Below are 14,775 nucleotides of genomic sequence, written 5' to 3' on the forward strand. Positions count from 1 at the left end.
CACCTCTGCTAAATACTCACCTTTCCTATAATCCGCAAATCTGACCTCTGCTCTCAAGACCACATCTGTGAACAAGGAAGAAATAGCATGTACTTCATAAATGGGGTTGTGATACTAATTCAGCCTTCTTCCGCTGCCAGTCTGTACACCGAGGTTGAACAATGTGACTTCACACTGAGTAAAAACCAGGTCACGTTTGTTGGTGTTAATTAAATAGTATAAAGCATAAAAAACAATCAAATGTAGTCCCATTACTTTATAGCACATTATAGAAAATAAAACCTAAAAAAAAAATCTCATCAGCAGGAGTGCGAATAAAAGACGGAAAACTCTTTTAAAAACAGTTTTATTGTCATGATTTTACAAGTCTTCTCTGCAACCTCAGATACAATAACTTTGTTGCAAAATTATAATAAATAGCCCGCCTCAAGCACCTCCCTTTCCAAAGAGGAGAAATCAAAACAAGATTTCCAAACAATCGAGAGGTTAGCAAAAAATTCAATTTACAAGTTACATCAGGCATTATTATATAAATCTCCTTCATACAGTCTTTAAAAAAAAAAAAAAATAAGGACACTCAAAACACTTAGATCGCCATTATAAAATTTCACCAAAAGACTTTGGCAGGGTAAATAATTAAACTGCAAGTTTCTTGTCATGTGGGTGAAATATATTTCTGTACAAGCCTTTTTAAACTACTAAACACAAAAGATGAAGCAAAAATAGCAAATTTTTAAACATTGCAAAAGAAAAATGCTTCAATGTGTCACAAACATTACTAATGAAGCGTTGCAAGCAATACTTTTTCCAGAGAACAAATTACATTTCCTTACAAAATATAAATCTCTCTGCCTAGATAGAATCTGGTAGCAAATATAGGGTTTGGTTTAAAAATTTTGATATAACTGTTCATTTTGAGAATATGTATATTTTATTGTGAAGCACGGCACATAAAACTGTGGTTGCTGGGTGGAATATGGAACAGTTTTTTTCCATCCTTACAATATATATTGCTGAAATATTTAGGCCAAAATGACTTTTTTTTTTTCCTCTCTCTCTCTTTTTTCTCATTTCTTTAGTACCATAGAACCCAATATGGCTATTGCCGGTTCCATAGCAACACATTCTTAAAATACAGCTTAAACTATGCATCTATATGCAACTGGGAATACTTTATACAAGCTTACTGCACACAGAATCCCAAACTGTGTTTTGTGTTCTACAAATGCTGTGTTGTGTGCTTCTAACTAGCTTAAAATTTAAAAACTTGTCAAAATACGCAAACACGTTAGTGCGCTTCTAACTTCCTTAAAAACCAAAAACTGTTTTGCTTTACATTTTTTATATGAACATCAGAGAAAGCAGAATTTAATTCACTGAGGGTCTTTCAAGGTCAGAAATAATTTTACAGAAACATCTTGTCTGATGATTAAACAGGCTGTGATTAAGTTGTGCAGGGCATGGAATGTTATAGAGATCACTGACATACCAGAAACAGCAATCAAGCTAGTCCTCCCCCACATACTGAAACAAAGTGCAAGAAACTAGCACAGGACCTTATGCAATGCAAACTGGGATGTGTGTTATGTATATAACAATGAACAATATGGAAGCGATTAATCAACATTTACGCTTCTGTACCTATGTGTTATCAGTGAACTGGTGGATTATTGCTGTATCAAAAAAAAACTAATTATCTCTAATAGTCAGGGATAGGAAAGCACAAAATGAGCCTTCTGATGATAAATGACTGTAGTGTACACAAACTACAGAAGAACCACTGATTCCATTGTTTACTGGTTACCAAGCAACACATTATAGAAGCTGTACCTTGCAGCTTACAGTACATGTTAGTGAATGGCTTACAGTACATTGATTTTATTATACACGTTTGCAAATGAAACAGAACCTATTCAATAAAATTGGTAAATATGTTTTATGGCAATAATAATAATAATAATACGTTTCTTGTTCAGGGATTATTGCCCAAAAAGTGACCAGGTTTGGCAAACTTTTTGCTTCCAAAACTGTACATTTACTAATGAAATACTCACATTTCAGTTGTTACATGTATTATTTTGTGTTATCCCTGGAACGTAGGCAGTGATTACAGTGATACTTTGCTCAGAACATGCAAGCAGGTAAAAAAAAATAAAAAATGGGGAGATTGAGAACAATGTGACTTGTTTATTTGTACATATGGATCCTGGTGCAGTCATACCCCAAAAGTCTACGGTACACACCTGACTGGACACACAAAGTCTTATATTCTGTTCTGTACAGCCTATATCATCACCTAATTCATGTCTATAGTGTTGAACACCCATTCGGTGAACTTCTTCAACTTGGCTGAGGCACTCTGGGATTCCTCTTGCAACCGCATGTTGTCTTCTCGTAAGAGCTGGATTTCTGCCTGAAGATTTGCTTTGTCTTCCTTTTCCTACAAGAGCAGGTACAAATGATGGTGAGGAAATCCTCTCAGCTGGAGAATACCAATGTTAGACAATAATCAATGCATTGCTGTTTCTTCAAACCACTGCAAAGCTTGTTTGTAAGTTAGCCTAGCAATGACATATAAAACAAAACATATATAGGATCTACGATAACATTCAAAGGTTTATCTTCCATAACATAAATATAAGATGTATGGCTGCTATACAACATATCAGAATATACACAGCTATAAGTGGTGAAATGCTGAAAAGCTGTCCAGAAAACATCCTCTTTGCCTACTGCTCATGGATCAACCAAGGTGGACGTCCAAGGCAGGAAACCGGCCAACACAGCTCTGGATACTCCTACGCACCCTGATGCAAATCTCTGATTAGGAGCATTACAATAAAAGTTTTAGGCAGGTGTGGAAAAAATGGTGCAAAATAAGAATGCTTTCAAAAGTAGAATTGTTAATAGTTTATTTTCAGCAATTAACAAAATGCAAAGTGAGTGAAGAGAAGAGAAATCTAAATCAAATCAATATTTGGTGTGACCACATTTGCCTTCAAAACAACATCAATGCTTCTAGGTACACTTTGTAAGAACTCATCAGGGAGGTTGTTCCAAACATCTTGAAGAACTAACCACTGTTCTTCTGTGGATGTAGGTTTGCTCAAATCCTTCTGTCTCTTCATGTAATTAGACAGACTCGATGATGTTGAGATCAGGGCTCTGTGGGGACCATAGCATCACTTCAAGACTCCTTGTTCTTCTTTACGCTGAAGGCAGTTCTTAGTGACATTGGTTGTATGTTTGGAGTTGTTGTCCTGTTGCAGAATAAATTTGGAGCCAATCGGGTGCCTCCCTGATGATATTGCAAGATGGATAAGTAACTGCCTGTATTTCTCAGCATTGAGGGCAGCACAGATCCTGACCAAGGGGGCCATTCCGAGTTGATCGTAGCTGTGCTAAATTTAGTACAGCTACGATCATGTTCCCAGACATGCGGGTGGACACCCAGCACTTGGCTAGTCCGCCCCGCATGTCTGTCGTCCCCCCCCAAAACCACCCAGAGTAACTCCAGGCCAGCGCAGCTCCTGCGGCTAGCCGAGAGTTGATCGTCGCTGCCCCTGGTCGCAGCGGCTGCGTGTGATGTCACGCAGCTGCTGCAGCTCGCCCCCCAAAACGGTGACCAAACGCCACCGTGCCGCCCCCTCCCGCCTCTGTCTGTCAATCAGGCAGAGGCGATCGCTAGGGAACGATCGCCTTCGGCCATCAGGCATGCGCCGGCGCATGCGCAGTTCCGACCCGATCGCTGCGCTGCGAAAAACTGCAGCGAGCGATCGGATCGGAATGACCCCCCCCCAAATCCCCAACTCTATTTGCTGAAATGCAGCCCCAAACTTGCAAGGAACCTCCACCATGCTTCACTGTTGCCTGCACACACTCATTGTATCGATCTCCAGCCCTTCGGTGAACAAACTGCCTTCTGTTACAGTCAAATATTTAACATTTTGACTCATCAGTACAGAAATCATGCTGCCATGCCTATGTTTTCGTGCATAATTGAGTCGCTTGGCCTTGTTTCTACATCGAAGGTATGGCTTGTTGGCTGCAATTATTCCATGAAGACAACTTCTGGACAGGCTTCTCAAACAGATGGGTGTACCTGGGTCCCACTGGTTTCTGCCAGTTCTGAGCTGATGGCACTGCTGGCCATCTGTCAATTTCGAAGGGAAGCATGATGCGTCTTTCATCTGATGCACTAAGTTTCCATGGCCTGAGTCTACGGTCCTCAACGTTGCCCGTTTCTTTGTGCTTTAATGCTGAGAAAAACAGGCAGTTACATATCCATTATGCAATGCCATCAGGGAGGTGTTTGATTGGCTCCAAATTTATTCTGCAGTAGAACAAAGACCCTAAAAATACAGCCAATGTTATTAAAAAACTTATCTTCAGCGTAAAGAAGAATAAGGAGTCCTGGAAGTGATGATATGGCCCCCACAAAGCCCTATTAACAACATCAAGTCTGTCAGGGACTACATGAAGATACAGAAGTATATGAGCAAGCCTACATCCACAGAAGGTCTGTGGTTAGTTCTCCAAGATGTTTGGATCATCATCCCTGCTGGGTTCCTTTCAAATACTGGGGCAGATATATTAAGCCTGGAGAAGGCATAAGGAAGTGATAAACCAGTGATAAGTACAAGGTAATAAACGCATTAGCCAATCAGCTCCTAACTGTTAATTTACATATTGGAGCTTATTGGCAGGTGTGTTTATCACCTTGCACTTATCAGTGGTTTATCACTTCCTTATGCCTTCTCCAGGTTAATACATCTGCCCCACTGTGTGCAAGTGTACCTAGAAGAATTGGTGCAGTTTTGAAGGCAAATGGTGGTCACACCAAATATTTATTGATAAAAATAAACTATAAACATGTCTATTTTTGAAAGCAGTCTTGAATTGCAGCTTCCACGCCTGCCTAAAACTTTTGCACAGTACTGGATATATAATATAAAACCAAGTATTAGTGAGTTTAATAAATCTAAAGTAAGTGACGCTTTACTCCATTTTTCTGGAGTGCTGCATATTTTGCATATTTATTCTTTAAAAGCAGTGAAAGACAAGCTTAGGAGATCAGCAGGCAAGTCTCCATATATCAGATATTCTACGTACAAGTCAGCAGGACAAAACAAGGCTAGGTAAGAGCATTCGTTTTGTGCTTTGCCCTGTATCAAATCTCACGTATACAGTGGATTAAAGGTGGAGGCTGTGGCTTCAACATTCTAATAGAGGGGAGAAAGGTGGTATTAATCCAACTTTACTTGCAATCAAATGATGTTTATCTTCTTGTCTCGTATGAATTTCTACTTTGGCATTTAGATCAAAGCAAAGTGAAGCGAAGTACAAAACATGTATGTCGTCACATCAAATGAATTGGTATAATTTATAAAAATCGTTATACAACCAGAATTTATACACGTCAGTACTTTAGTGTTTTCATGCTTGCTATACCTTTTTAAGGTCATACTGCAGCATTTTCAACATGCTCTCCAGCTGTTCCACTTTTGATGCAAGTGAGGTGGGAGACTCTTTCCTGTAATAAAAAATAAAGAATGTCCAAGATTCCCAGGGTGCTTAAAATAAAGGAAGCATAAAAGTGTGCTACAGATAGATCCACGGTTGTTGCCTTCTTTGTTGCGCCTAGACAAACCATGGTTTATTTACATAAACCCTTCATCTATTGTTTTCAGCTGCAATACAATACAGAGAACAATACATCAGGGGATTAAGTCATCACAGCAGGGGATTAAGTCCGACTGCCCGGTCTCAATTAATCCTATTAAAGGCCAAGATAAACATGGACCCATCTGTATAAGCAAAAAAACCATCTGCTTGATGCACATTACATTTTCAGCATTTGAGGGTTAGGAAAACAAGTGGTTCCACAGGTTTTCTTTGACTGTCAGAAGATGCTGGCATTTGTAGTTCCACTGAAGAGCTACAGGTGGTCTAGAACTATTTTTATTTTTTATTATAAGACTTTTTTTTTTTAAAAATGTGTAATTAATAATTTACACAGCAGTGCCAAGAACGTGGTTACGGGAGGAAGAGACTCATCGGAAAACAGCATTCCAACATGCAGACTGATCCGAATGAGCACAGGGGAAAACAGCCTAAAAACACTGGTGCTTGTCATGGTTATCTTATGCTCAAAGAACATCTGTTTGGTAATCAGCAAGTAACTCTGATAGGGACTAACGTGTTACATGCATATAGCGCAGCTGCTTTTGCTGTTCAGAGCAAATTTTCAATAATTTTAAGCACAGTGACTGCACTCGTACAAATAAAATAATAATAATAATCCAAACTTTGTGTTCACATACATTTAGCCTCCCTGCATGTTAAACAGCCCTTCTAGCTATGCGGTGGCGTGACTCTTTACGTGCGACTTTTTCCATTAAATGCATTTTATTTGCAAAATGATGCGAATAGGATGCGCAAGCAGCTTATGCTTATATGCAGCATGGCTAAATTCTGTGTGCATCTGCGGCTGTATCTGCATACGAAGTGCTACACTGCAGTGATTTCCCAAAAAATACTGTAATGTACCATTTCTTATGCAGATACAGCACAGACGCACACAGAATACAAGCATGCAGCAAATCCTTTTAACCAGCGTAAGCGGCTTGTGCGTCCAATTCACATAGTGATGCGAATAAGACACATTTTAGAAAAATAAATAAATAAGACGCCAGATGCTAACGGAGTTGCAGGGGACCTGTCAGCTCACTCATGCCAGGCATCTCCCGCTGCATGGCATATTGAGGCAAGATGTATGAGAACACATCTGTACAGATGTGTCCTACTTCACCTTTGCTCTAATTGTGCTAAATAGCCCTATATGGCATGCCACAGACTTTGTGACTCAGCTGAGCCAAGCACCTTTATTCTTAAAATGTGCTTGTTATTCGCATCACTAAACAGACAAAACTACATTGCAAGCGTAAACTAACCAATGGAGCTGGCAGTACTTGTACTTCTCTGTTACTAAGTCGCAGATCTGTGATAAGAAAAGGTCCCAATACCAGCTGCCATTACTGTCACCAAGTTCCAGTCTGCTTAATTTACCCCTTTAACACACTTATGTTTTACCAATTCATCTGCAGCTAAAGCAGTAACAAAGCAGTGACAAAGCAGTAAAGCAATTCCTCTGCAGCTAAAGCAGTAACAAAGCAGTGACAAAGCAGTAAGCAATTCCTCTGCATCTAAAGCAGTAACAAAGCAGTAAGCAGATACCTCTGCAGTCCCCATAGGTTTCTATTTCGGAGCTTGTCCCGCATTCCGGAGCTTTGCTCCGATAGGACAACGCTGTATCAAGATGACATTAGCCAATGGGCAAGTAAATTCACCATTTTTATTCAGAGAGGTAGCCTCCGCTCCATCAGCCCCGAGCGACACATACGACTGGCATAAGCATTTTAATAAACTCGCTTGGAAATATAAATTTTCTCTTTGTAAATAAGGAGAAAAAATATTTATCAAATCCCATTTAAAAATGTGGATTGTGATAAATATGCGCCTAAGAGTTAACTCCACCACTAAAGCTGATCGGATTGACATATTGGGTACATTGTCTAGTGTGTACCCATGGTATGTGCTCTCCCGCGGGTTGCTAGCAACATCTCCTGTTGGTCCTGCAGCAGGGCCAGGGAGGGATGTGCTAGCAATGTCACCTGTCTCCTCCCCATTGGACCCGGCATCGGCAAGTTTGTATGCACTTGCCGCTTGCTGGGTCCCGTCGGCGGAGATGTTGGGCTGGGTACACCTTGTTAAGTGTGTAGCCAACTTTAATCTGTCCACATATTTTACATTTTCTCCTTATGGGGCAACATTGTTTTCCCAAGGTGCACCATCCAGCTGGGTTTACTACTAATACTCAATGGGGTCCATATTAACTCCAATATAAAGGTAAAGGTTACTGATAGCTTGTAGGCCAAGTCCAGGTGGACATCTTACTTTGTTTCTCTTTTTATAAATGTCATAGGCATTTCCCTTCACCATGTTTTCAGAAACACAGACAGGTGTTTAAATGAACCACTAAGGATTCCAGAAGTCATACCCGTAGTAAGTACTGGATTGAGAAGTGGCTTGGCCTTCTAACTGGTCACCGACTGAAGCTGAACTTCCAGGTCTATGCTCGTCATCCGTAGAGGTAAAGAAGGAAGCTCTCTGGTCTAGGAGGGACATGTACATAGTCAACTCTACAGATTCACATCTTAAAAAATAAAAAGATATCATATAACACAAATGGATATAAATGTTACAATAATTAACTCTATGGGGGGAATTCAAATGTTTGAAAAGTCAGTTGGATGTCTTTTTTTTCTGTCTATTAGATAGGAAAAAAACAGACACCCAACTGACTTTTCAAACATTTGAATTCCCCCCTTTGTATGCACAACCACTTGTGTCCTAAGGCCAAAAAAACTGACTGATAGGACGATTATTAACTGAAGGTCATTATAGGGCTATTCAATTACAGCCCTTATTTTTTCGGAAGAAAAAAGTTCAGTTTTCGTACGATAACACTAGGAATCCGGGATAAATATCTGGACCCATGTGTTATTGCTGCTCTGCGGGCTCCATATTGGGGATTACGCTTCTGGTGCCTGAGGAACCCAAAGCATAATTCCTGATAAGTACCAGTTATCGGGAATAATTGAATAGCCTGCAGTTAATTGAATTACCCTCCCCAAATCTTTATTCAGGAACCAATTAATCAATAGGGTATTTCATTTAATCCCTTTTCTCCTGTTGGCAAACGACACATACTATTATTAGAATCCAATTAGTAAGTTAGGCACAAGAACACAATTATGTAACATGATCATTAATATTTAGTGTAACAGTTGCCACAACTGAACAGTTTGGTAAAAGCATAAATACCTATTTGTGAAGTGCTAGAACACAGTGTGTGAAGGCCACTTCTGTGATGTAGGTCCACTGTAAGGGAAAAGCATTTATACAATCTCTAAAACAAGGCTGTGAACGTGTTCATGGCACAAGGAACAATATACCCGAGGGGGAATTTGCTTTTCTGAAACTTGGAAACATTGCAATGTACATGTAACGGAGCGGACAGGTGCTTGTGTTGTGTGGGTGGCAAAGCTTGTGTCTCTCTAACAATAAAACAGCTAGCTGCGTTCCGAGAGTGAGGCCCTGAGAGAGAGAGAGAGAGAGAGAGAGAACGCCGCCTGTGCCGCTGAGACAGGCAACCTTGACGCTGGTTAGAAGGTACTTAGTTTAACCCTTTCAGTGCAGAAAACTGCTGTTTTATACATTTTAGGATACACAGATACAAATAGCAGTACTTCATATCAAAGAGTGTAAGCCGCGTATGTTTAATTAAACGGGGTGGGTGATTGAATGTAAATATAAATTAAGCTCATTCTTTTCTGGTTATAAGGTAGAGCTAGTGTCTAATCTCACAATGCAATGTCCACGGTAATCTGGATAAGTATTTTAAACAGCTGAAACATATAGAGACATTTCTCCTTGGTCCATGCAACACCTTACCCTCAAATGCTTTGGCAGCATCCACCAAGTTTGACCACTCTAGATCAGAGGCAGCATCTGGTAGGGGCATAAGACCAGGATCAGACATAGGCTGCCTTCTTTGATCATGGATGTCTGTGAGGGAGGTGTCCGAGGCAGAAAACTCACCTAGATTATGCAAAAAAACAACAAATATTTTTTTTAAAATAATCATTGAAATGGGATTTAAACCCAGTGCAGGCTAAGCCCAAGGAGCCAGGTAGCAACATCAATTGCTGGCGATCAACATTTGGGAGACCGCTTTCCAAGTTTCAGTGGCTACAGTGTGCATCTCCCTGGCGTGATACAAAGTTCAGCTACCTGCTAGACTTGACTGGATATCACGCGCTGCTTTAATCAGTCGTCGCCCGTTCATGTATTAATCTGCATTATACAACTACAGAAGCGAAAATGTTTTACCCACTGCTTGTCTTCCTTTGAACACCGTACCTAATCCAATGTTGAGGCAACTAAAGCCTCTTCCCTTCTCCTGGGTACAGGGCACAATTCCTACCAGCCAGGGAACCACAGCCCTGAGCACATCAGAGCTATTCTGCTATAGATAATGGAGTCAAACATGTCCAAATAGTAACACTGCTCATTACAAGCAATCTAACACTGTAATTGTTGATGTTTTAAAAGTCTTGATGCCTGGAAAATGTTCTTTACTGTGCGGTGAATGCAGTTCCTGAGCAGTAAGTGGGGGACTGAATAAGCACAGAAACTGCCATGTTCTAGAAGTAATTATAAATAACTTGCTCTACTAAAAAATAAGATTTTACTCACCGGTAAATCTATTTCTCGTAGTCCGTAGTGGATGCTGGGAACGCCGTAAGGACCATGGGGAATAGACGGGCTCCGCAGGAGACTGGGCACTCTAAAAGAAAGATTAGGTACTATCTGGTGTGCACTGGCTCCTCCCACTATGACCCTCCTCCAGACCTCAGTTAGGATACTGTGCCCGGAAGAGCTGACACAATAAGGAAGGATTTTGAATCCCGGGTAAGACTTATACCAGCCACACCAATCACACCGTATAACTCGTGATACTATACCCAGTTAACAGTATGAAATATAACTGAGCCTCTCAACAGATGGCTCAACAATAACCCTTAGTTAGGCAATAACTACATACAAGTATTGCAGACAATCCGCACTTGGGATGGGCGCCCAGCATCCACTACAGACTACGAGAAATAGATTTACCGGTGAGTAAAATCTTATTTTCTCTGACGTCCTAGTGGATGCTGGGAACTCTGTAAGGACCATGGGGATTATATCAAAGCTCCCAAACGGGCGGGAGAGTGCGGATGACTCTGCAGCACCAAATGAGAGAACTCAAGGTCCTCCTCAGCCAGGGTATCAAATTTGTAGAATTTTGCAAACGTGTTTGCCCCTGACCAAGTTGCAGCTCGGCAAAGTTGTAAAGCCGAGACCCCTCGGGCAGCCGCCCAAGATGAGCCCACCTTCCTCGTGGAATGGGCTTTTACTGATTTAGGATGCGGCAATCCAGCCGCAGAATGCTCCAGCTGAATTGTGCTACAAATTCAGCGAGCAATAGTCTGCTTAGAAGCAGGAGCACCTATTTTGTTGGGTGCCTACAGGATAAAAAGCGAGTCAGTTTTCCTGACTCCAGCCGTCCTGGAAATATAAATTTTTAAGGCCCGGACTACGTCCAGTAACTTGGAATCTTCCAAGTCCCTAGTAGCCGCAGGCACTACAATAGGTTGGTTCAAGTGAAAAGCTGATACCACCTTAGGGAGAAACTGGGGACGAGTCCTCAATTCTGCCCTATCCATATGGAAAATCAGATAAGGACTTTTACATGACAAAGCCGCCAATTCTGACACACGCCCGGCCGAAGCCAAGGCCAATAACATGACCACTTTCCACGTGAGATATTTCAAATCCACAGTTTTAAGTGGCTCAAACCAATGTGATTTTAGGAAACTCAACACCACGTTGAGATCCCAAGGTGCCACAGGAGGCACAAAAGGGGGCTGAATATGTAGCACTCCCTTTACAAATGTCTGAACTCCAGGCAGTGAAGCCAGTTCTTTCTGGAAGAAAATCGACAGAGCCGAAATCTGGACCTTAATGGAACCCAAGTTTAGGCCCATAGTCACTCCTGACTGTAGGAAGTGCAGAAAACGACCCAGCTGAAATTCCTCTGTTGGGGCCTTCCTGGCCTCACACCACGCAACATATTTTCGCCAAATACGGTGATAATGGTTTGCGGTTACTTCTTTCCTGGCTTTTATCAGCGTAGGAATGACTTCCTCCGGAATGCCCTTTTCCTTTAGGATCCGGAATTCAACCGCCATGCCGTCAAACGCAGCCGCGGTAAGTCTTGGAACAGACAGGGCCCCTGCTGTAGCAGATCCTGTCTGAGCGGTAGAGGCCATGGGTCCTCTGATATAATTTCTTGAAGTTCTGGGTACCAAGCTCTTCTTGGCCCATCCGGAACCACGAGTATCGTTCTTACTCCTCGTTTTCTTATTATTCTCAGTACCTTTGGTATGAGAGGCAGAGGAGGGAATACATAAACCGACTGGTACACCCACGGTGTCACTAGAGCGTCCACAGCTATTGCCTGAGGGTCCCTTGACCTGGCGCAATATCTAGTTTTTTGTTTAGGCGGGACGCCATCATGTCCACCTGTGGCCTTTCCCAATGGTTTACCAACAGTTGGAAGACTTCTGGATGAAGTCCCCACTCTCACGGGTGTAGGTCGTGTCTGCTGAGGAAGTCTGCTTCCCAGTTGTCCACTCCCGGAATGAACACTGCTGACAGTGCTAAGACGTGATTTTCCGCCCATCGGAGAATCCTTGTGGCTTCTGCCATCGCCATCCTGCTTCTTGTGCCGCCCTGTCGGTTTACATGGGCGACTGCCGTGATGTTGTCTGATTGGATCAGTACCGGCTGGTTTTGAAGCAGAGGCCTTGCCAGACTAAGGGCATTGTAAATGGCCCTCAGTTCCAGAACATTTATGTGTAGGGACGACTCCTGACTTGACCAAAGTCCTTGGAAATTTCTTCCCTGTGTGACTGCCCACCAGCCTCGAAGGCTGGCATCCGTGGTTACCAGGACCCAGTCCTGTATGCAGAATCTGCGGCCCTCTTGAAGATGAGCACTCTGCAGCCACCACAGTAGAGATACCCTGGTCCTTGGAGACAGGGTTATCAGCCGATGCATCTGAAGATGCGATCCCGACCACTTGTCCAAGAGATCCAACTGAAAGGTTCTTGTATGGAACCTGCCGAATGGAATTCTGCTTCGTAAGAAGCTACCATTTTCCCCAGGACTCGTATGCAGTGATGCACCGATACCTGTTTTGGTTTCAGGAGGTCTCTCACTAGAGATGACAGCTCCTTGGCTTTCTCCTGCGGGAGAAACACTTTTTTTCTGTTCTGTGTCCAGAACCATCCCCAGGAACAGTAGGCGTGTGGTAGGAACCAGCTGTGACTTTGGAATGTATAGAATCCATCCGTGCTGTTGTAGCACTTCCCGAGATAGTGCAACTCCGACCAACAACTGCTCCTTGGACCTCGCCTTTATAAGGAGATCGTCCAAGTACGGGATAATTAAAACTCCCTTTTTTCGAAGGAGTATCATCATTTCTGCCATTACCTTGGTAAAGACCCTCGGTGCCTTGGACAGTCCAAACGGCAGTGTTTGGAATTGGTAATGGCAATCCTGTACCACAAATCTGAGGTACTCCTGGTGAGGATGGTAAATGGGGACATGTAGGTAAGCATCCTTGATGTCCAGGGATACCATGTAATCCCCCTCCTCCAGGCTTGCAATAACCGCCCTGAACGATTCCATCTTGAACTTGAATTTTTTTATGTATGTGTTCAAGGATTTCAAATTTAAAATGGGTCTCACCGAACCGTCTGGTTTCGGTACCACAAACAGTGTGGAATAGTAACCCCGTCCTTGTTGAAGTAGGGGCACCTTGACTATCACCTGCTGGGAATACAGCTTGTGAATTGCCTCTAGCACAGCCTCCCTGCCTGAGGGAGTTGTTGGCAAGGCAGATTTGAGGAAACGGCAGGGGGGAGACGCCTCGAATTCCAGCTTGTACCCCTGAGATACTACTTGAAGGATCCAGGGATCCACCTGTGAGCGAGCCCACTGATCGCTGAAATTTTTGAGGCGGCCCCCCACCGTAACTGGCTACGCCTGTGGAGCCCCCGCGTCATGCGGTGGACTCAGAGGAAGCGGGGGAAGAATTTTGATTCTGGGAACTGGCTGACTGGTGCAGCTTTTTCCCTCTTCCCTCGTCTCTGTGTAGAAAGGAAGCGCCTTTGACCCGCTTGCTTTTCTGAAGCCGAAAGGACTGTACCTGATAATACAGTGCTTTCTTAGGCTGTGAGGAAACCTGAGGTAAAAATTTTTCTTCCCAGCTGTTGCTGTGGATACGAGGTCCCAGAGACCATCCCCAAACAATTCCTCACCCTTATAAGGCTCTATGTGCCTTTTAAAGTCAGCATCACCTGTCCAGTGTCGGGTCTCTAATACCCTCCTGACAGAATGGACATTGCATTAATTCTGGATGCCAGCCGGCAAAATATCCCTCTGTGCATCCCTCATATATAAGACGACGTCTTTAATATGCTCTTATGTTCGCAAAATAGTATCCCTGTTCTACAGGGTCACAGACCACGCTGCAGCAGCACTATCTGCAGGTCTCAGTCTAGTACCTGAGTGTGTAAATACAGACTTCAGGATAGCCTCCTGCTTTTTATCAGCAGGTACCTTCAAAGTGGCCGTATCCTAAGACTGCAGTGCCACCTTTTTTGACAAACGTGTGAGCGCCTTATCCACCCTAGGGGATATCTCCCAGCGTAACTTATCCTCTGGCGGGAAAGGGTACGCCATCAGTAACTTTTTAGAAATTACCAGTTTCTTATCGGGGGAACCCACGCTTTTTCACACTTCATTCACTCATTTGATGGGGGAACAAAACACTGCCTGCTTTTTCTCCCCAAACATAAAACCCTTTTTTAGTGGTACTTGGGTTAATGTCAGAAATGTGTAACACATTTTTTATTGCCGGGATCATGTAACGGATGTTCCTAGTGGATTGTGTATATGTCTCAACCTCGTCGACACTGGAGTCAGACTCCGTGTCGACATCTGTGTCTGCCATCTGAGGGAGCGGGCGTTTTTGAGCCCCTGATGGCCTTTGAGACGCCTGAGCAGGCGCGGGCTGAGAAGCCGGCTGTCCCACAGCTG

At 42.9% G+C, this 14,775-nt stretch overlaps 1 protein-coding gene across 7 annotated transcripts in view; it reads right to left on the bottom strand.

Annotated features, from left to right (window-relative positions):
* Positions 1 to 329: 329 nt before the first annotated feature.
* Positions 330 to 14,775, bottom strand: part of SIPA1L1 (signal induced proliferation associated 1 like 1) — a 396,543-nt gene continuing 382,097 nt past the window's right edge. For 4 of the 7 annotated variants that reach the window (XM_063947278.1, XM_063947272.1, XM_063947273.1 and 1 more), the window contains 5 exons: positions 9,517 to 9,663; positions 8,887 to 8,943; positions 8,060 to 8,174; positions 5,452 to 5,533; positions 330 to 2,440 (listed from right to left, as the gene is read on the bottom strand). In XM_063947278.1, coding sequence (XP_063803348.1) covers positions 2,297 to 2,440; positions 5,452 to 5,533; positions 8,060 to 8,174; positions 8,887 to 8,943; positions 9,517 to 9,663 — 545 coding nt within the window. In that variant the 3' untranslated portion in view covers positions 330 to 2,296. The remainder of the gene's footprint in view (positions 2,441 to 5,451; positions 5,534 to 8,059; positions 8,175 to 8,886; positions 8,944 to 9,516; positions 9,664 to 14,775) is intronic. The other 3 variants (XM_063947275.1, XM_063947276.1, XM_063947274.1) reach the window with 3 other exon arrangements.

Source organism: Pseudophryne corroboree, chromosome 12 (assembly GCF_028390025.1).
Source record: "Pseudophryne corroboree isolate aPseCor3 chromosome 12, aPseCor3.hap2, whole genome shotgun sequence".
Lineage (NCBI taxonomy): Eukaryota > Metazoa > Chordata > Amphibia > Anura > Myobatrachidae > Pseudophryne > Pseudophryne corroboree.